Below are 20567 nucleotides of genomic sequence, written 5' to 3' on the forward strand. Positions count from 1 at the left end.
ACAGTTTTACTATAATAAAACCATGGTTATTTTTCGTAAGGGTAGCGGTCAGTGTTGCCAAGTTTGTGGTTTTCCCGTGGAATTGGGCCACTTTTATACTGCTGTGGCCTGCTTTTTTTAGTCAACAGGTCATACAACACGACCAGACAGCATACTTTATTACTTTACAGTTCAAGACAGACGCATGCTGTAACGCAGGATAGACACAAGATGCTGCTGTGGCATGACTGTTGAGGAAAGGCAGTGGGAGAAGCGGAGCATTACTGCCACCTACAGTTCTGGATGAGAATTAACACGAATCATAGTTGTAAATACAAGTCTAAAACAATTTAATTTTACATTTTTAATACCATATAATGTTATTTAAACTTATACAAAAAAAAAAAAAAAATTATAAAACGAATCATTAAAACGAATATTGCATAAACACTCATCACATTCTCTCTGTCTCTCTCTCTCTTTCACACACACACACACACACACACACAACACACCCGGCGTGAATCTCGGCAGCAGTGCTCGCGGTATAATATGAGGTAATCCAGAGAGTAATTTTACATGATTGAACTTGTTTAAGACCAGAGTGATTTTTTTCCTCCTGTATGTATGTTCACGTGTGCATAACAGTGCTGCAGTTTATTTAATAAAGCACCTGAAACTGTGCTAGTCATATAGCTAGAGAGCGCTAACAGGGCTGAGAGTGTTTATATGGTTAATGACACCAAACACGAGCATCAAAATACCGGGCATGTTTATTAGTCACAGCACAAGCTGAGATCGAGCAGTAATAGCGAGAGTAATAAGATTAAACCTTAGCTTTAGCACTCGGATGCTAAAAACACAGCTGTCATGTACGTGTGCGCATGCGCAGAGAACGATCCTCCGTTACCTGCTCTAGCTGTATTTAAATAAATATGTATGAAATATGAAATAACGCCGAAATACTGCATTTTATTATGCTAGTATCGTTTTGGACGTTGGATAAGTGATACCTATGAATATGTTTTCTTTAACAAAAATTCACCATAGCAACTACAGTAAAACATTTGTTATTAATATCATCAAAAAGATACAGGAATGAGTGTCTGAATGAACAACCTTGTTTGAAGGAAATCCCTTCATTATAATTTTAGAGTACTATCAGTAATATTAAGTGCTGGATTTTTTTTGCAATGGTTGTTTTATAATTATTGTAAAATTTGTAAGAAATAATTGTTACTCCAATTTATTTTAATTAGGTGCATTAAGGTGTGATCACGAGCTAAAAAAGGTCTCTTGTCCATTTTCAGTGTAGCACCTAGTTTTCATACAAAGCTCTCAATTGCACTGTATGATTGGATGATTGGATGATTGTAATGATTGGATTTTGCTTCCAAAAATCACAGATCATGTTAGTCGCACACTTATTTTCATCTTAGCACAAGCTTAAAAGTTGAAATGGCAGTCCTGTGTTTAACCAATCCGTGTGCTCTCAGAGAAGGCGTTTTCCACCTTCGGCCAAAGTCTCTAGAGCATCTGACCCACACCAGATGAACAACCATGACACGGTTTCGAGAGGTTTAGCCCGTTCACAGTTCACCTGCTGTCGGCTGAACGTCTGTGTATTTAACTTGTGAAGTCACTGTGGGTGTGTTTGTTGTATGCTGGTGTCTGTGTGTGTTGGTCAGGCTGCAGTGAACGCGTGTGGGCCGTAATGAGCGGGAAAAGCCTCTTGCTGAAGGTCATTCTCCTGGGGGACGGTGGTGTGGGCAAGAGCTCCCTCATGAACCGATACGTGACGGACCGCTTCGACTCGCAGTCCTTCCACACCATCGGCGTGGAGTTCCTCAACCGCGACCTGGAGATGGACGGGCGGCTGGTCACCCTGCAGATCTGGGACACGGCGGGCCAGGAGCGCTTCAAGAGCCTGCGCACGCCCTTCTACCGCGGCGCGGACTGCTGCCTGCTCACCTTCGCCGTGGACGACCTGCAGAGCTTCCAGAACCTGGGCTGCTGGAAGAAGGAGTTCATGTATTACTCAGACGTACGAGACCCCGAGCGCTTCCCCTTCGTGGTGCTGGGAAACAAGGTGGACAAGGAGGAGCGGGAGGTGGGCGAGGATGAGGCCCGGGCCTGGTGTGAGGAGAACGGCTGCTGTCCGTACTTCGAGACCAGCGCCAAGGACGACACGAACGTGGGGGCCGCTTTCGAGGCTGCTGTCCGGGGTGTCCTAGCCAGCGAGGACCCCACTGACCACACCCTGCTGAGCAGCTCCATCGACCTCCACGGGAACCGAAAAGTGGCTCGCTCGTCCTGCTGTTGAGATGCCTCTGAGAGCATCACAGCTGTGGAACTCTCTCTCTCTCTCTGTCTCTGTCTCGGTGTCTCTCTCTCTCTCTCTCTCTCTCTGTGTGTAGGTACAGAAGCCAGACGTGTCTCGTCTGTTACCAAACAGTAAAGGTATTTTACACATATTTACACACAATGAAAGCAGATCTAGCCTCCTTCAGTTGTAAATGGACCATCTTACTAAAGAGCTATTTTGCTGTGGTACTCATTTTTGTTACTGGTAATGTAATATTTAGTGCATCCAGAATAAAAGTGTATTGTTTACGTAATATATGTGTGTGTACAGTGTATATATAAATACACACAGTATACATTTAGAAAATATTTACATGTATATACATTTATATTCTCATAAATATATTTAATTTATACACATAATGTAATTTTCTTAAATATATCATGCATGTGTTTGTATTTATATATACATAATAAATATACACACTATATTATGTAAATGGGAACTTTTATTTTGGATGTGATTCATCGTTTGACAGCATTAATAATGTTTGAGAGAAAGGGTACTGAAAGAAATAACACAGTTGTCATTTATTTTGCATTTAAGTTATGATTTTGGGTGAAATAGGTCAGAGAACATGTCCAGGTCATATTTCAGCTCGAATTCAAATAGAAAAAAATATTTAATAAACAATTAAACATTTTAAATAAAGAAAACAAAGCTTGTTTTTGACCGTGACATTATTTTCAGGGTAATTAAACGCATTTAAACACAAATTGTTATTAGCGTAATGTGAGAAAAAACTCATGATGGTTATTGTAATATTGAAACAACTAAGAAACGTCTTTCTCCTTTATTTAAACTGTAAATTAGCTGGTTTTAATAATTATTAAAAATAACTGAAGTTTGTTTATTTTGGGTTGAAATATGACCATGTCTTCACTAGATTCACTGTATTATGGTACATGCAGTAAATGCATTAAGCACAGCACTATTTTCAGACAGAAAAGGGAATTTTTCTATTGTAGCATTGAAAGATTAAGATTTTTCCCATTATTTTGTTCTTTTTTTGTGTACTGTAAGGTACAGGGAGTTACAGTAGATGTGTTAGATGTTAAACAATGATTTTGTTTCAGTTGTTATATCTGAGTTTCATCCGTCTCAGCAAATGGCTCAGGAATCTGGCTTAGACAAATGTACAGATCATTTTCTGAAAGCATGTAAGAACATTCAAAAAGCTCTGTCTACATTTAATGGACGTCCACAGCCGATAACTGACTCCACGTTAGTCGTTTCCTCATTTTCAGCCCAATGTTGATCTGAAACTAAAGCACATGGTACCCAGTTATCTTGCACTGACCTTTGACCCTGATTCGAGGGCACTTGTAGGTACTTATTTTACTTGTATCTTTTATAATATTGACTTATTTTCTTGTGCTTTCCTTAGAATATGAATGTTCTCGTTGCCTCTTCTATACATAGTGCTACAAGTCTCACAACGACTAGAGAGACCCAGATCTGTGGTTTGGGCGGCTGATGTTCTGAAACGTTTCTGTCTCTTACATTAATGCATAACTTGTAGCCGTGTTTCTGTTTACAGACCTTCGCTTGCCTGCTGTCAAACATGTATGTTTGTTATTCATTGTGTGTAGTTGTTACTTTGTTTTTGTGGATGGACACACTCACATATCTGCTTCACACACACACGTTCCCAGCGATTATTGGTACACTGTGAAATGGAAATAGATGCAACACTGTGTTTCTCGTCCTCAAACTGCTGAACACGCGGGAGCGTATTGACTGCTCATATTGGAAAATCAGTATTTGTCTCTTTACTGATAGTGTTTTCCAGCAAACATTCGCTTGAAGAAATGTTACACTAACATCAGATGATGTGTTAAATCACAACAGGATGCAGAAGTGCTACACAGATATCTGATTAATCTATCAAAAGGTCAACTTGATAAGCAATCTGAAGCTTTATAATAAGCAGGTGATTCTCACAAAGAAGTGTCCAGGTCATATTTCACCTCGAGATCAGAGGAAGTTATAAAATGAACTGTTGAAATGAAATGTTTTATGACAATTAAGCACATTTCCCCTCATAATTCCCATTACCCTGGTACAGTAATGAGAATTGAAACACAAAGTTTCATTATACATGCATACAGAAAAAAAGTGTTTTTTTCTTTCATGGAAATTTCACCTGGATGTTTTTTTATGAGAATCACCCGAGCTGTTTCCGCTCAAGCCGGTGTTGTAGCATTCCTGCCACAGTATTTATGATGTTTCAGTTCACAGGAGTATTGTATTTCATTAAAAATATCACATTTCCATTCATAATCACGGTAGAGAATTGTGGGGGATGAATCGTGTCTAATTAAGGGCATTACTGCAGTGAATGTACTGACTTTGTCACTTGTTATTTTTGATTGATTTGTATGAGGTTGATGCCCCACTGTTCAATGCCGTATTATCCTGGGTAAGACTGTATTTACTGACATGCTAACAGACCAAATGTGTGGTGTTTTGTTACTGTTTCACATCATCTCCAGTGCAATAAGGAGGTCGAGGCTTCTTTTGTTCATAAATTTACTTTGCAAGAATCCAACATGATGAATAAACAAACTGCAACAGCAATCATATTGTGTGGTTTATATGCTGTCATGGTTTTCAACAGGTTAAACAAAATGCTCTTCCCTGTTTAACCAGGTAACATAATCTTCTCAATTGAAATATAGTGTTTATTTTACAACATCAAATCAATGCTTGTGGTATTCCCAGGAATCAAACAATAAGCAGACCTCTTGTAGTCAGCAGAAAGCGTGCACACGTCACACATCAGCTGTGTGAAGCACGTAAGGAGAACAGAGACTTCCTCTGTGTGCATTGAACACGCTCTTTAAAAACAAGCAGACAGTGAATCTATGAATAACAAAACACACGAATCACTGGTGAAAGGCACTGAGCTTTATTGTCTGCTAAACCTCCCAGACATCAGATTTTACAGAACCAAGAGACCAACAAACTGCAGCCAAGCAGCAGGTTAAAAGAAGAAAATAAACGTAGTCTGTACAAAAAAAAAAATCTAAAAAAATACTGTTATTGGTAATGAAATAATCCCTTTAATAAATGACAAGAACTTACTTATTAATTAGAAGTTTAGCAAAAGAACATGTTATACAATAACTACAATAATCTCCTGATAATTAGAGTTACAAAACAACATCAACAGTTCACACGTTAATGGAAAAACAGTTATTTGTCGCAGTCACGTTGTTCCAAATCTGTATGACTTTTATTCATCCCTGTAACAAATGAGGAGATATTTTGAAGAATGTTAATGGTGCCCATTTTTTTTTACAGCAATAAAAATATGCTCTAAGAACAAAAAAGCACCATGAAAAAGTGTAGTCTGTATGACTTGTGCACCACATTTAGAGCCATCGATGAGTCAGTACAACAGGTTTAATATCAATGATGCCAAATTTGTTTACGAGGAAGCACAAATGACATTTTACCACTTTGTTGAAAAGCATGTTTTTTAAAGGACAACAACAATTGGAGTTGCCTTGTGATGTAGTGCACTAGTCACACATATTGGATTTTGTGAGGAGATACGGGTTTGGAACGACACAAGGACGAGGAAACCATGACGGTTTTCATTTGTGAACTATTTAGGTGAACTACTGCTTTAAATCTAGACGGAAATCTTGCTTTCACCAAACGATATGGGGTGATCATCCAACATAAAAAAATAATAATAATTAAAATAAAAATGATCAGGATGGAATACATTATAACTTCCTGAATTAGTTACCTTTAGTTAAGAAAAAAAAAAATATATCAACAGAAAACAAACTAAATAATCTACGGCTGATAAGGCTGCTTTTTTCCATTTTTGTGTGTCTTTCACTCTCAGTTTTCAGTGAGATATCCCAGCCACGAAACACTATTAGTAACGGCATGCTCTGCAGTAAAATACCTGCTCAAACATCTGTGCACCGGTGACAGAAAGGCTTTTATTCAAGCAGCTGAAAAGTCCCAGAAGCCTCTTTGTCTGTGGGCGATATCTTCTGATGCCTACACTGACCCCGAGCATGGGATTGTGCCGGGGCTTTCTTCTCACCAAGAGGGCTGATCCTTTGTTTCAGTCCTTTTCTCAGTCCTTTAAAGAGGCTGTGAGAAAAACAGCACTGGGGTCACAAGAAAACAGCAAGCATCGCTGTCTCTCTCCATGACAACCAGATGTGAGGGATGGTCACCATGGAAACCAGCTCCCGCCACCATGAGATTGAAATTAAAGCATCATTTTTTTTTTATTTCTACCCGATTATAATTTTTATTTGCATTTTTTAAAAGGCAGATTCCAAGCTTGTAAATCTTTATATCCAGAAAAAGTAAAAGAGAGTCAGGAAATTGTGTTGTGTTGATGAAGATGCTCCAATAGTGTGCTGTTATTGAGCGTAGAACAGAACAGACGTTAACAGCGTGGACCGATGCCTTTCCTCCCCAGGTACCGCAGGACTGCAGTGTTATAGGTGGTGGACACAGTGAATGTGAGCTGAAGAGAGAAAACAGAATAAACTTGAATATGAAAACCATGGAGAAAACCCAACCCACGATGCTAGGTGTTTGCCAAGGTGTTACTGAGCTTTTACTGCTGTTCTACATGTTTGAAACAAAAATCATATCACATTGTGGCTACTGGGGTGTTGTTAAGTGGCTGCTCAGAGGTTCAGAGTGGTTTTAACACATTGCGGTGCAGTTTTTGCAGTGTTCGGAGCGGTTGGAAGGGTGTAGCAGTGCAGTCACTAAGATATTCTGACTGCTTTTTACAATTTCTAGGGTGTTCTGTGTGTTTATTAGGTTTTTGCTAAGAGATTTTGAGTGTTATCACTTTGCATGTGGGGTGTTCTGTGTTGCTAGGATCTTTTGCGCTGTTGTAGGGAGTTGCTATGAGTTTAGCTCAATTGAATGAAAATTGTTTAACCCTTATGCGTTGTTGGGGACCTTTTCGTCTACTAGGGGGTAAAGTTGAGTCTTATTTTGGCCACAACTTTCTCTGCGTTACAACAAATGGAATGATTTTTGGTGACAAATCTTATTTTGACACGTATTTTGGGAAAATGCTTTGATATTTTTCAAAAACTCAACAATACACTGGTGGCAAATGCACTACACTTTCGTTATGTTCGGGATGAAAACATCCACTAAATTAAACTGCTGTAAAAATGTATCAGATACATATTTTTTTCAAACTTCTTTGAATAAATCTATTAATCAACCTCAGTCCTGATCAAAACTACCAAATGTTTTTAAAAAAAAAAAAAATCCAAGATTTAAACTCTTTAATTGCCAAGTTCATAAATTATTTGGGGGAAACAATACACAAAATGACTTATTTTCAATATAAAAAGTGATTGTGGACTGGATATTTTTTTACCTTTTATCACAGTCTTGGGCATGTCAAGGATTAGTAGCAACATTGGCTTTGATGCATTGTTAGTTTTTGTGCAGCATTAGATTTTATTTTTTCTCTCCCTCATTTACTGTTCGTGGCTGTTTTTGCCCCATTGACTTCCATTATAATGACATTTTTTGATTGCAAAGCCATGACACCATATAATCAATCATGCATTCTTGATTGTTGGTTGTTCTCCCTGTTGGGAAGAGGTAAAATTTGTTATTTTTACAGTTGATTACCAGGTGGGACCATTAACCCCTTTAGATAGGCCCGTTCAAAAAAAAAAGAAAAAAAAAGAAAAGTATTTTCTGGCATTTTGTGTGTTTTTCCCCCCCAAGTCAGTGACATCATTTATGAACTTGTCAATTAAAGAGTTCAAATCTTGGATTTTTTGAAAACATTTGGTAGTTTTGATCAGGACTGATGTATACAAAAAATGTTCTGATACATTTTTACAGCAGTTTAATTTAGTGGATGTTTTCATCCCGAACATAAGAAAAGGGTAGTGAATTTGAAAAAAAAAAAACGCACAAGGGTTAAGCTGAAAAACACTCACAATCATCCTAGTTATTTCTAACCACAACCAACAACAATAAATCACAGCCAAGCCCAACAAGAGGTTAATAAATGCAGGAATGGGATTCCTCGACACCTACAGGAATGACGTCTTGAGAACACACTTTGATTGTGTTCTGTTCGGGACACTCACCAGAGCCAAGACTGTCATCCCCGCTCCAGCGAAGGCAGCGATGAAGAGATCATAGATCAGGAGAAACTGAAAAACAAGTTAGAAGAGTGACATCCTAAACTCTCACTGTGCAGCTAGAAGGTTTGATCTTGGTTCTGGATTTGACAAGGCTTTGAGGAAGGCTTTCTGAAGAAGGAAGACACTGAATCCTCCATTGCCCGGGGGCACATCTTACCTCTCTTGTCTTGCAGACATTAGACAGGGTCATCCCACAAGCCTTTCCTGGTACTGCACTCCATGGAAGTAAACCTTAGAGACACAGAGACAAAAACACAGTGTAAGAGCATGAAAAAGATCAAGGCCAAATGATGTTGTATTGAAATTTGTGTCAGTATAAATAACATCACATTAAGAGAACAGACTTTGATATTTTAAGGTCAGAAACATATGCAGACATTTAACCAAGTCAACAGTGCTGTCACATGTGGATTAATAACAATAATGCTGTTCGTAATATAGGAAACATATTTTAGCTTATATGTTAAGTTCTTAAAAATGTGCTCTGTATAATTTATATTCATATGGTTTTGAAAAACATTTTCAAGACATTTTGCAGTTAATGTCAGTCAAGTAAGTTTACACATCTTAATCTTAATTAAGGTGAGAAATATTTGTAATCATTATCATTAATTAACCTAATAATTAGATTTTCAAGGATTTACAAGATATGATATTTTTCAACAGAAATTAACCTCAACTTGTAACTTAAGAGACAGTCTGTATGATTAAATTTCATCATTTACATTAGTTATTGAATTCAGTCTGATGGCATTTTTATGTATTTTTTTCATAAATAAAAATGTAAATTAAATAAATGTGTTGTTTTGTTTGGTTAGAGTCACATGGCATTTAGGTATCAGACAACTGGTAAAAAAAAAAAATACTAACAATTATTTGCACATATTCCAATTTCCAAAATAAATGATGTAAAACAGGTCGCCATTGAGCTTGACTGAGTTCATTATGATATGCAAGACAAAAAAACTTTTGAGAGGAGAGGAAATTCACGTTTTCCTTGTGAATTTATGATATAGCACTAAACTGTCCATGATGTGAGCCTCTGGAACCAAAGGCAGCTGTCATACTATTATCACTCAGAAAAAAAAATCTGAAAAAAATAATGAGAAAATAAGTCAATATAAAGATTTTACTTTAATTGAGAAGCCTCTCTACGTTGAGAAGCACCCGTAATTCCTCCTGCACTTGTGCTGAATAGACTAGAAGACTTTTTTGGCATTAATGGAAGTGCATTAGCATGGTTTAATCGTACTTATATGACCGCCATCAGTTCATAGCAGTGAATGAAGAGGTATCATATCGATCACAAGTGCAGTATGGAGTACCTCAAGGCTCAGTACTAGGGACGCTACTCTTCAAGCTTTACATGTTACCCTTGGGAGATATCATCAGGAAACATGGTGTTAGCTTTTACTGTTATGCTGATGATACTCAGCTCTATATTTCTTCACGGCCTGGCGAAACATACAAATGTGAAAAACTAGCAGAATGCATAGTCAATATAAAAAACTGGATGACGAGTAATTTCTTACTGCTAAATTCTGAAAAAAAAAAACTGAGGTGTTAATTATAGGACCTAAAAACTCTGCATGTAATAACCTAGAACACTGTCTAAGACTTGATGGTTGCTCTGTCCATTCTTCGTCATCAGTTAGGAACATAGGTGTGCTATTTGATCGCAGTCTTTTCTTAGAAAGCCATGTTTCTAGCATTTGTAAAACTGCAGTTTTCCATCTCAAAAATATATCTAAATTACGGCCTATGCTCTCAATGTCAAAATGCAGAAATGTTAATCAATGCATTTATGACCTCAAGGTTAGATTATTGTAATGCTTTATTGGGTGGTTGTTCTGCACGCTTAGTAAACAAACTACAGCTAGTCCAAAATGCAGCAGCAAGAGTTCTTACTAGAACCAGGAAGTATGACCATATTAGCCCGGTCCTGTTAAACATTGTTTAGATTTTAAAATCTTGCTTATTACTTGTAAAGCCCTGAATGGTTTAGCACCTCAGTATTTGAATGAGCTCCTTTAACACTAAAAAATCCTCTATGTCTGCTACGTTCTCAAAACTCAAAAAGACAGCAGAGACCAGGACAACTAGAGCCCAGATACAGATCCCCTGTAAAGACCTTGTCTCAGAGGACCACCAGGACAAGACCACAGGAAACAGATGATTCTTCTGCACAATCTGACTTTGCTGCAGCCTGGAATTGAACTACTGGTTTCGTCTGTTCAGAGGAGAACTGGCCCCCAACTGAGCCTGGTTTCTCCCAAGGTTGTTTTCTCCATTCTGTCACCGATGGATTTTCGGTTCCTTGCCGCTGTTGCCTCTGGCTTGCTTAGTTGGGATCACTTCATCTACAGCGATATCACTGACTTGATTGCAAATAAATGCACAGACACTAAACTAAATTCAAACTGTATTGAGATGATGACATCACAGAATTCATTGATGAATTGCATATAACCGTCATTTTGCATTACTGACACACTGTTTTCATAATGAATGTTGTTCAGTTGCTTTGACACAATCTTTTTTGTTTAAAGCGCTATAGAAATAAAGGTGACTTGACTTGACTTGACTGAATTATGCAGTGATCTCACCCATTTTCGAAATTCAATGATATGTGAAATCAAGCTTGCCAAACTATAAGTGTGAGAAAATATCTGAGCATCAGGACAATTCAAAAGATATCGGAACATCAGGAAGACATACAGAGCTGTGAAATCAAATCTCTAAGCTGTCAAGAGACAGAAAAGATATGATAAAAGTATTGTGGGGTCATTACCGTATTGTCTGGCATCAATGCACAGCTGGCTGATGCTGGAGGGCGTTTCAGAGAGGACACTGATAGTGCGACAGGTGTTTGCCATGTTGTAAAAAAAGTAGACAGGAAGCGAAGAAAGAGAGAACACCAGCAACCAGATCACAACCAGGATATATGTGATTACAATGAACTGTGGAAGGAATGCATACATATATCAGTTTGCTGCATTTTATTTTAAATGAAGAGTTCACTCAAAAGGAAAACAAATCATTTGTTCATACTCAAAAGAATGCAATTCACCAGATTTAACACAGATGATGAAACTTAACTAAACACCGTGCACCTATTTTGAATATACGGAAGTGCAAATGAGATATGAAAGCTGGAAATACTCAGTGTTCTCAAGATCAACAATTTGAAACTTGATAGTCTCTGATAACTATACGTATTGAAATGTGCAATGAGCATATTCTTTAAAATTTCCCCTTTTGCTTAAAGGAAGAAAGTTATACGTGTTTGCAATAACATGAGGATGCAACATTTTGTCATTTAGCCAATGCAAAGTGAAACTCGCACTGCACATCACTCACCGTTGTGCTGAGACAGCGCCCACATACTGTACTACGAAATTCTCCAAATGACTGCCGGACTACACTGGTGGTGTAAAAACCTTCAGCCAGCAGGACTATACAGTACAGGAAGAAGAAGGAGGCCAGGCCATAAATGATGTACTGAAAATACTCAATACTACAGGAGACAGAAAGAGACAGAGACAGAGAGAGAGAGACGTGTTTGCAAGAAAAAGAGGTTAAAATGACTGATCATTCTACACAAAAAAGCATTTTTTATTGTGAAGCTTGATATTATGGGTAAATAAAGTGAAAATTGAAATAGATTCATCTGGACTGAACATAGATGATGAGAGAGATGCTACTGGCACGCACAGGTACGCTAGGGTGATGTAGTCCTGATGCTCACGGGTGAAGTATGTCTCGATAAGTCTTTCGCTCTCTGTAAGGGCCTGATTTCCACAGCAGCAGAACAGAGCAATGCCAGAGAAACACAGCAGAGTGGCCACCAGAGAGACGTACGGCACTCCTCCCAGACAGCGCATACAGCATTCATAACAACCTGAGATCCACAACAAAAGCATATGAAGGATCAGTTTGTCATTTCTGATGACTTATCATATCTGACGTTTAGAAATTGCACATTGCCACAAGGATCTGTATTAGGCCCTCTGCAGTTTTCCTTATACACGTGGCCACTTCTAGACAAGATGACAATTCTAAATGATCCAAGTTAAAAAATGGCAACCATTATTTGCCGGAAAAAGAATAAATAAATAACACACACACAAGAAAACACCAAACACCATCATGGTAATACACAAGGTTTTCCTCCAACACCTCACAACGGACTTGTGGCTGTTCACTGGGGCTCAATGAAATTTAAGAAATATATTTTGTGAGAAGTGCTGAACTGAAAAAACAAACAAACAGCAAGAGCAGTGTTGCCACACATATCAACCATTGACACTCGTTTCCTTTTTATACAGCAGCAGCTGCAGTGAAGTGTGTGAGTCTGGGTGGATCGGTGTGAGCGGGCATTCTTCCTCCATCCGTATCATGTGCTGCTGAGGGGGGTGGCCACGGAGCTGGTCTGTACCACGGCATGGAGAGTGTGAGAAAATACAGAGAACCAAGAGCCAGAGTGTCTTTCTGTGGCGGCACTGACAATAGCCTTTGTCTCAATACAACACAAGGGACAGCAAAGACAAGCAAACAAAGAGCCAGTGCCACCTCAGCCCCCTACAGACTGAATGAAATGAGCAGAGGGGAGGAACTAGAGTGAATATAGAGGGTGATGCTGATGGTTAAAATCCAACTTGGGCTCACACCGTTTGATTTATATAAAGAGAGGAATGTCTGGTTCATTTTGGGTTTTGCTGACATCATTTTAGATTTTTTTTTATCATAGTGTGCAATAATAAAATGACTGTGAATCAGCAGTAGCATGTTATAAAAGGTTAATTGGCAAGACATTAAAAAAAATGTAACAACAAACACTTTTGCATCACTGACTAAAAAGCTGCTGAATTAATAATATTTGTAAATAGAAATCTGCAATTTTAAATTATAATACTATATTATAATATTAATGTTTCTACATTAACATAAGACACTTCTTTCAAAAATACTTGAAAATTTTACAGTCCCCAAACTTGGTTAAACTTAGTAAGTTATTACAGAAGAGACAAAAGAATTAAGAAAAAAATATACAATTTTCAAGAAAGACAACAAATTATTTCACACACACACACACACACACACACACACACAAACAAATTATAAAAAAAGTCTTAAAAAGGTTATCATAACACAGAAAGTACTGGGACACTTTGTGACTGTGAAACGTCAATCGTGATCTGCACCTGTGGTTTCTCTGCTAGGACAGTTTCTAAAAATCACACCTGCTGATTATAAGACACTGACCTGAAATAATACTACAAGTAAAGTTAGTTCTGAGAAAAGATCCTGCGGCATTTCAGTCCAGACGATACTTGGTGGGAAATTGAATTTCATTCAGTGACATTCAGAAAAATATGTGAAGCCACAGGATATAGAGGTTTAATATCACTGCTCAGCTTTCTTTATACTTGTTTATCAAACTACAGGTCATATTAAAAACATTTTTCAAATGATATAAAAATAGCTTGAAACTTCCTTGTAATCAGTAAAAATGCTGTACTTACCCATGACTGTAGGCAGCAGTGCTGTGCTTGTGTATAATGTCACAGACTGCTCTCTCAGTGAACACAGCTGAAGACAGACTCAAGACACAATGAGTCTTTTCAATGGCCTGCTCGAACGCTTCACGGAGCAGACTGACAGGGTCATGATGCAAAAACATACCAAAATGTTCACTTGAAAAAAGTGCCACTGCTTTGCTTTAAAGATGCAAAGTGTTTAATAAATAATAACAGGCCGCTTTTAGCTCAGTTATATAAATGACTGAGAATTTTGTTCATTCTATGATTAAGTTAAAAGTTGAATTTTAAAGTAAATTCTAATGTGTTTGTAATTTTATGTGCTCAAATTGTAATTCGATGTAAGATGTTATGCAGAGCTCAAAACTATATAACTCTGGTTAAAAAAAGGTACTGCTAATGACTTAAAATCTTGCTTTGTGTCTCCATACCACAGAAGACTCACTGCTGACCTCCAGTGTTCACTCGTGTTGGTCAAAACTGAGATAATGAGGCTGAGTGAATGCTCTCAATACATAGTACATGTTAAGAAAGTACTTTCACTTCAAATGTGCACCACCCCAGCCTCAACCCATTCAGAAGTGCTAGTGCTTGCATAGAAACCTATACTGTATATACATAGTTACAAGACAGAAATGCTAATTTTCAAGAAAAACCTCAAGATGTACTTGGACTTTTTAAATATATAAAATAAGTGAGGATTCTGTTTTTTAAGTATGTGTAACTCTTTATGATTTTGGGAAATAAAACCTTGAGACTTATTAGAACTTTTACTAATTACTGGGACACATCAAAAGTATCCAAACAATAGAAATTATTTAACACACTATTCAGTATTTATTTTTCATTGGCTGTAAAAGGATACAAAAATCAAAAAAAAAAAAAAAAAAAAAACTGGTATTTCAGGAAGATGAGCAGGAATAAATATTGATGCCTTTTGCAAACCATCTGTGAAGCATCTTTGTTATCTGGATGTGGAAACATGCCAGTCAACTTCATGCAAGTGTTTTCTTACAAGATTAATATCTTCTGTGCTATTCAGGAAGTGCGTTCCCTTTCCACCTGCGCTCAGCAGACCTGCCTGAACATGCTTTTCTTTTTGTGTCATTTACAAAAGCGCTATCACGTCTGCTACAAGTAAACAGCTTCTTGTGATGGCTGTGTCAGTGCCAGAGCGTACGAACAGCGCAGAGGTGTCCTCCTCAGCTGAAATGGGTCCGGTGGGCCAGCACAGGCACTGAAAGGGAGTTTTCTTTAGACTTTCTTTCATCCACATTCTTATCCAGATCACCTGAATTCATCAGATAATCATTTACAGTTTCCTCCTTCCTTGTGCATAACTTCAGTGAGTCTCTGAACGCCCCGCATGTGGTGAGAAGGACACGACAAGAAACTGTGTGGTATGAGATGTGTGATATCTCCCAACTGTCTGGTTTTTAGCTCTGGTCTCTGGATCGCACAGCATCAGCTATCAAAAGGTTTTTAAACTCTGTACACTGTTAGTCACCAGGAAAACTGTGCTTAAACATTACTTGCAATGTTTATGTGACCTTAAAGTCAACATATTTTTGAGTGAAACATAATATTAACAGAATTATAAAAGTTGCAGATTGAAAATGTAGCTGTTTTATGCTTTGGAAGTCTATAAAATATAGTCCCCTATATATCAACAATCAGTATATTAAATTATTTAAGCCCCTGTCCCTTCCATCGCTCATGTTAAAGTGGCTTTTCGGTCCGATCTAGTTGCCCCCGGATCACCCCCCCCCACCCCACGATTTCTAACGAGGGTACTCTATTATGGAGACTAGAGTATATTTTGTAAGGGTAACCCTCAAGAGCATCTCGATGTGTCTCAATGGAAATCCTTCTTTATAATCCCACTTTATTTATTCCATTAGCATCAATATATAAAAGAGACACAGTCTTGTTTCAACTGCTTTGTAAAAAGACATTTCTTTTTTGAAAATATACCAGCATTTTCTTGTTCTGATAAGAAAAAGACTGTTACATTGTTTCATGATCTAGATTAAGGGTCCTGGAGAGCCACTGTCCTGCAGGCTTCAGCTCCAACCCCAATCAAACACTCGAGCTAATACATTTGCAAGGTTTACTAGAAAGCAAAACTGCAGAACTGTGGCTGTACAGGACCAGTGTTGGTTATCCCTGATCTAGATGATGCTACTGATTGTAGGTTGCGTGCATCGAACTACAGCACGACTAGTCCATGAAATCTTGTAAAAGCAACAGAGGAAAACATGAGGACAACTCAAACAAGTGTATTTATCTTTCTGCAAGTCTGCACCTGTATAAATATTTTCCTTCCGTTTCAATGAATGTCTCACCACTGCTGACAGAGAGAATTAATCATACATTGTAATTATGTGCATGCATCTTTTTAAATATGATTCTTTAAAGATTTGAAAAGTTTATTCAATTTTAGATGAAAACACACCAACTTAGAAAAAGGAAGAAGGTTTCTTGCACATTAAGCCAAACTAATACTAGAACATTATATTACTATTATAATACTAACCAAAGCACTGGCCAAAGAATACAGGTTAACAAAAAACATAGTGATATTTACACATTCACATTTTACTGGTATATCTGCAGAGCCTTGGCTTTAATTTAAAGGTTTCAGTTCGCACAGATTTCCAGTTTGCCATGCATTGTTTTTTTCTGCTTTCCTTTTGGTGTTTTTGCGCTTCATAAACACCACTACAGCCGCCAGGAGAACACAGCCTGAGATGACCATCAGACACAGGCCACAGTAAAAAATAAGCCAGCCATTTGATTCACATCTGTCTTGAACAGGCATCGGAGGAAGCAGTCGTGGTGGGGTGTACTCCGGAATGGCATTCACGTGACATTTTTCCAAAGTCTCGTTGACCTGCAGGTTGACCCACACGGTGGTCTGCAGCGGGTCTGGCTTTCCTCTGTCGCGGACGACTATGAAGAGGTGGTGCATGCCGTGGTCCTCGCCGCGCAGGTGCTGGACCAGAGTGATGTTTCCTGAGTGCTGGTCAATCTCGAAGGGACTGTGGAGAGCCGGCTTGGATGCAATGATTTGGTAAGTGATATCCGAATTCATGCCTGAGTCCTCATCGATGGCGTAAATCTTTGTTATCATGCTTCCTGCTTGAGTAGCCGGGGATATGGTCAGACAGGAGAGGTTACTGCTAGGAAGAAGGACCTGGGGTTGATTATCATTGACATCCTCTATAAAAATAGTCATTTTTGCTGTAGTGGAAAGGACTGGGCTGCCGCCGTCTACTGCTACAACCAGAAGCTCATAGCGGTCTTGCTTCTCGCGGTCGACTTCAGCAGTACTGCGGAGCGAGCCCTGCGCCAGGTCTATGGCAAAAGGGACATTGTCGTTTAAAATACGCAAATCCACGATCTTGCCGTTGTCCCCTTCATCAGCGTCACTTACTGTGACTTTCCCAACTTGGGAAAGTTGTGGAATGCTCTCAGACACAAAGAAATAGAAATGTGGGGTTGGAAAGACCGGTGGATTGTCATTCACATCCAGTATGTTTATGGACACAATAGCAAAGCTCTCCAGAGACGGCTCGCCTCCGTCCCGGGCCACAACGGTGAGGTCGTACGTCTCCTGCTGTTCTCTGTCCAAAGACTCTGCTGCTGAAATCACACCCGTCTCTTCGTCAATTCTGAAACGTCCTCCATTTGTAAGACTGTACTTTACTTTGCCGAGCTGCTGGCTGTCTGCGTCGCTAGCTTGGACTCTCAGCAGAAACACTCCAGGCTCGTTGTTCTCCTTGATGTCCTTTTCATAGCGTGTTTGTTCAAACTTTGGGGCATTATCATTCACATCTTCGACCAGCACTTTGATCACTTCCCTTCTGTGCAGGTGTGTGCCATGAGGATCAGAAATAATAAGTGTAACATCATACTCGCCGCGCATCTCAAAATCGAGGGGTTTTGATGTTGAAAGCAAATAGCTGCTTGCTTGCGGCTTCAAAGAAAACGGCATGCTGTTTTTATCTAAGGACAGAGTACCTTTGGCAGTAGAGGTGTCTTCCAGCTCCAAGAGCGCCAAGACGGTGGGGGGCTCGTTTTCTCGTAACACGATCACTTGGTTTTTATGCTCGGCGACAAACTTGATCTTTACGGTCGGCTCTTGGCTCATCGCTGGCTGAATGTATACGGTTACCTGAGTTTGCGCAGGGGGGCAAAGTGGGCTATTCGCAAAGACTTTCAATGCATGCTCTTCAGGACTGTCAACCTGCGCGTCAACAGCTAAGCTGATCAGGCCTGTGTGTCCATCCAAGTGAAAGAGTGCTTTGGCTCTGTCTGAGATCTGACGGCTGAAGGAGAATGTGATCTGGGCATTTTGGCCCAGGTCTTTGTCTGTGGCTTTAAGCTGGGCCACCGCAGTGCCCTTGACTCCTAACACTGGCACAGTGGCTGTGATGGGACTGTCAGCATCAAACTCCGGACAATTGTCATCAACATCGGTTACCGTTACACTGAGATTAGCTGTAGTGCTGAGTGGTACTGAACCTTTGTCTACAGCTACTAGAACCAAGAAGTGGTTTTCTTGAGTTTCCCGGTCTAGTTCCCTTTGTACCACCAGCTCCAGTTCATGTCCATCTTGTCTGATGCTAAAAAAGCCATCAGAGTCTTCTAAATGGTAAAGTATAGCACCATTATCGCCCGTATCCTTATCCTGGGCTTGGTCATCCAGTGGGAAAGCAGTCCCAATTGACGCATCTTCAGGTATGACTAGAGGAATCTCATTCCTCTCAAAAATAGGAGCGTTGTCATTAATATCATCCACAACAATGATCATGGGCACTACTTCAAAATTAGGACTCACGACTGCAGTGTTTGAAAAAGTACACTCCCCATCCTGATGTGATGGACACAAGGTCTCTCTGTCTATGCGCTCTGTTGTGAACAGATCCCCTGTGCTCTCATCCACCCGGACGTATCTTTCATCGAGGAGCCGGTATGGAGGTGAGTAGCTTGGGCTTAGACTTCCGATCTTAACGCCTGCTTCTTGCTCCTCCACGGTGATGAAGCGCAGTGCATGGCTATGGATTTGCCCAGCAGATGCCAAGAGAAGCACCCACTACAAAACAACACAAGACACTTACTGCTTGGAAGAAAGCAACACCCTTCTTTCCATATCAAAGTTTAACCACTCTGACTCACTGACTCAGGAGTTAAGTGTGTAATCCTTAACCACCAAGTCAGTCTTTTTTCTTCTGTTGAATATGTTGTTGCACAGGCTGTATTATTGACTTACATACTCCAGCAGCCAGATATTTAACATTACAATATAGAATCCCAACTATGCTAGAAAAAGCACTTTTCACGAATAAACTGGTTTTAAATGCATTTGTTTTGCATTTCCCAACACTGCATCAATGAAATTAGGTGCTTAAAATCTAAAAATCTTCTGCCACAGTTTAAATATTATATTAAATTAAATATTACATTTATTTTGCATTCATTTTATATAAGGTTTGTCATTTTGCAACCATGTTTATATTATTATTTGCATATATATATATTCATGTAAAACTGTACAATTTCTTAATGTAACTGTTAAACATGAATGAAATCCAAGGTAAAAGGTTCTATCAAAATGTAAATGCACCTGCATAACAGGGCAGCAGATTTACACAGATTTAAAGGAACTATTATTCTAGTGACAAATATATTAATTCATGACTTATTACATAATTTTAATGATTAACTACAGGGTTGAATAGTTATGCTTGAAATATATACATCATAAAAACATTATACTGTATCTAGCATAGCTAAAACAAAATGTAGGATTTATGCCTGCACAATTTTAACTTTTAAAAACGTTAAACTTTCTGTTGTTTATTTGAATACACCTGTCTTATTTGTCTACCTGCTTGAAACTACCAAGTGAAAAAAAAAAGTTTCAAACATGTCAAAAACACATTTAACAATGCAGACTGACTAATGTGGACTTTAGCTCCGTGTAACGCCTGACAGACTTTGGCGTTCAAAGTCAAAACAAGAAAAGTGAAGAACCTTCTTTTTGAAAGTATTCCAACACTAAACAATGTAGGATGCATCACTCACCTGTAGTAGAGTCCAGGTCATTATGTGGCGGTTTTGAGCTGTCCATTCTTCACGAACATATTGAGCTCTGCGAGCATGATAAAGAAACGCACGCGAGAGACGTGCGCGCGGGAAACCTCACCTACCTGTGTGACAGGTGAACAGCTCGAGACTAACTCACCATATTCAGCCGTTGGCTAAAAGGGAAAATACAGGTCTGACGGGATGTTTTTCCGGTTAATTGCATTATAATAATAGATGGGTCGCGGTGAGCTATTTTTCCCTTTCAACTCTAAACACTCTGTAATGCTTTATAATAATATACACACTCTAAATCATAATAAGTGATTATATAACATATAGTTATAGCTTTTATTTGGAGTTGCTCTGGTTCAGTTTAGCTTTTCTGAACCACACTGAATTGGAACTATGGATTATATA

At 38.8% G+C, this 20567-nt stretch overlaps 3 protein-coding genes across 3 annotated transcripts; 1 reads left to right on the forward strand and 2 right to left on the reverse strand.

Annotated features, from left to right (window-relative positions):
* The first annotated feature begins 447 nt into the window (after positions 1-447).
* Positions 448-4924, forward strand: LOC128026941 (ras-related protein Rab-9B). Its single transcript, XM_052614231.1, has 2 exons — positions 448-536; positions 1668-4924. The coding sequence occupies exon 2, from the start codon at positions 1694-1696 to the stop codon at positions 2300-2302; it is 609 nt and encodes a 202-aa protein (XP_052470191.1). The 5' UTR covers positions 448-536; positions 1668-1693; the 3' UTR covers positions 2303-4924.
* A 315-nt stretch (positions 4925-5239) lies between these two features.
* LOC128026943 (myelin proteolipid protein-like) lies at positions 5240-14551 on the reverse strand. Its single transcript, XM_052614233.1, has 7 exons — positions 14043-14551; positions 12232-12418; positions 11878-12034; positions 11309-11477; positions 8675-8748; positions 8461-8526; positions 5240-6848 (listed from the first exon to the last, which is right to left on the reverse strand). Exons 1-7 carry the CDS (start codon positions 14044-14046, stop codon positions 6768-6770), a joined length of 738 nt encoding a protein of 245 aa, XP_052470193.1. The 5' UTR covers positions 14047-14551; the 3' UTR covers positions 5240-6767.
* A 1769-nt stretch (positions 14552-16320) lies between these two features.
* On the reverse strand, positions 16321-20341 carry LOC128026942 (protocadherin-20-like). Its single transcript, XM_052614232.1, has 2 exons — positions 20148-20341; positions 16321-19155 (listed from the first exon to the last, which is right to left on the reverse strand). Exons 1-2 carry the CDS (start codon positions 20166-20168, stop codon positions 16684-16686), a joined length of 2493 nt encoding a protein of 830 aa, XP_052470192.1. The 5' UTR covers positions 20169-20341; the 3' UTR covers positions 16321-16683.
* Between the last annotated feature and the right edge of the window lie 226 nt (positions 20342-20567).

Source organism: Carassius gibelio, chromosome A14 (assembly GCF_023724105.1).
Source record: "Carassius gibelio isolate Cgi1373 ecotype wild population from Czech Republic chromosome A14, carGib1.2-hapl.c, whole genome shotgun sequence".
Taxonomy (NCBI): Eukaryota; Metazoa; Chordata; class Actinopteri; order Cypriniformes; family Cyprinidae; genus Carassius; species Carassius gibelio.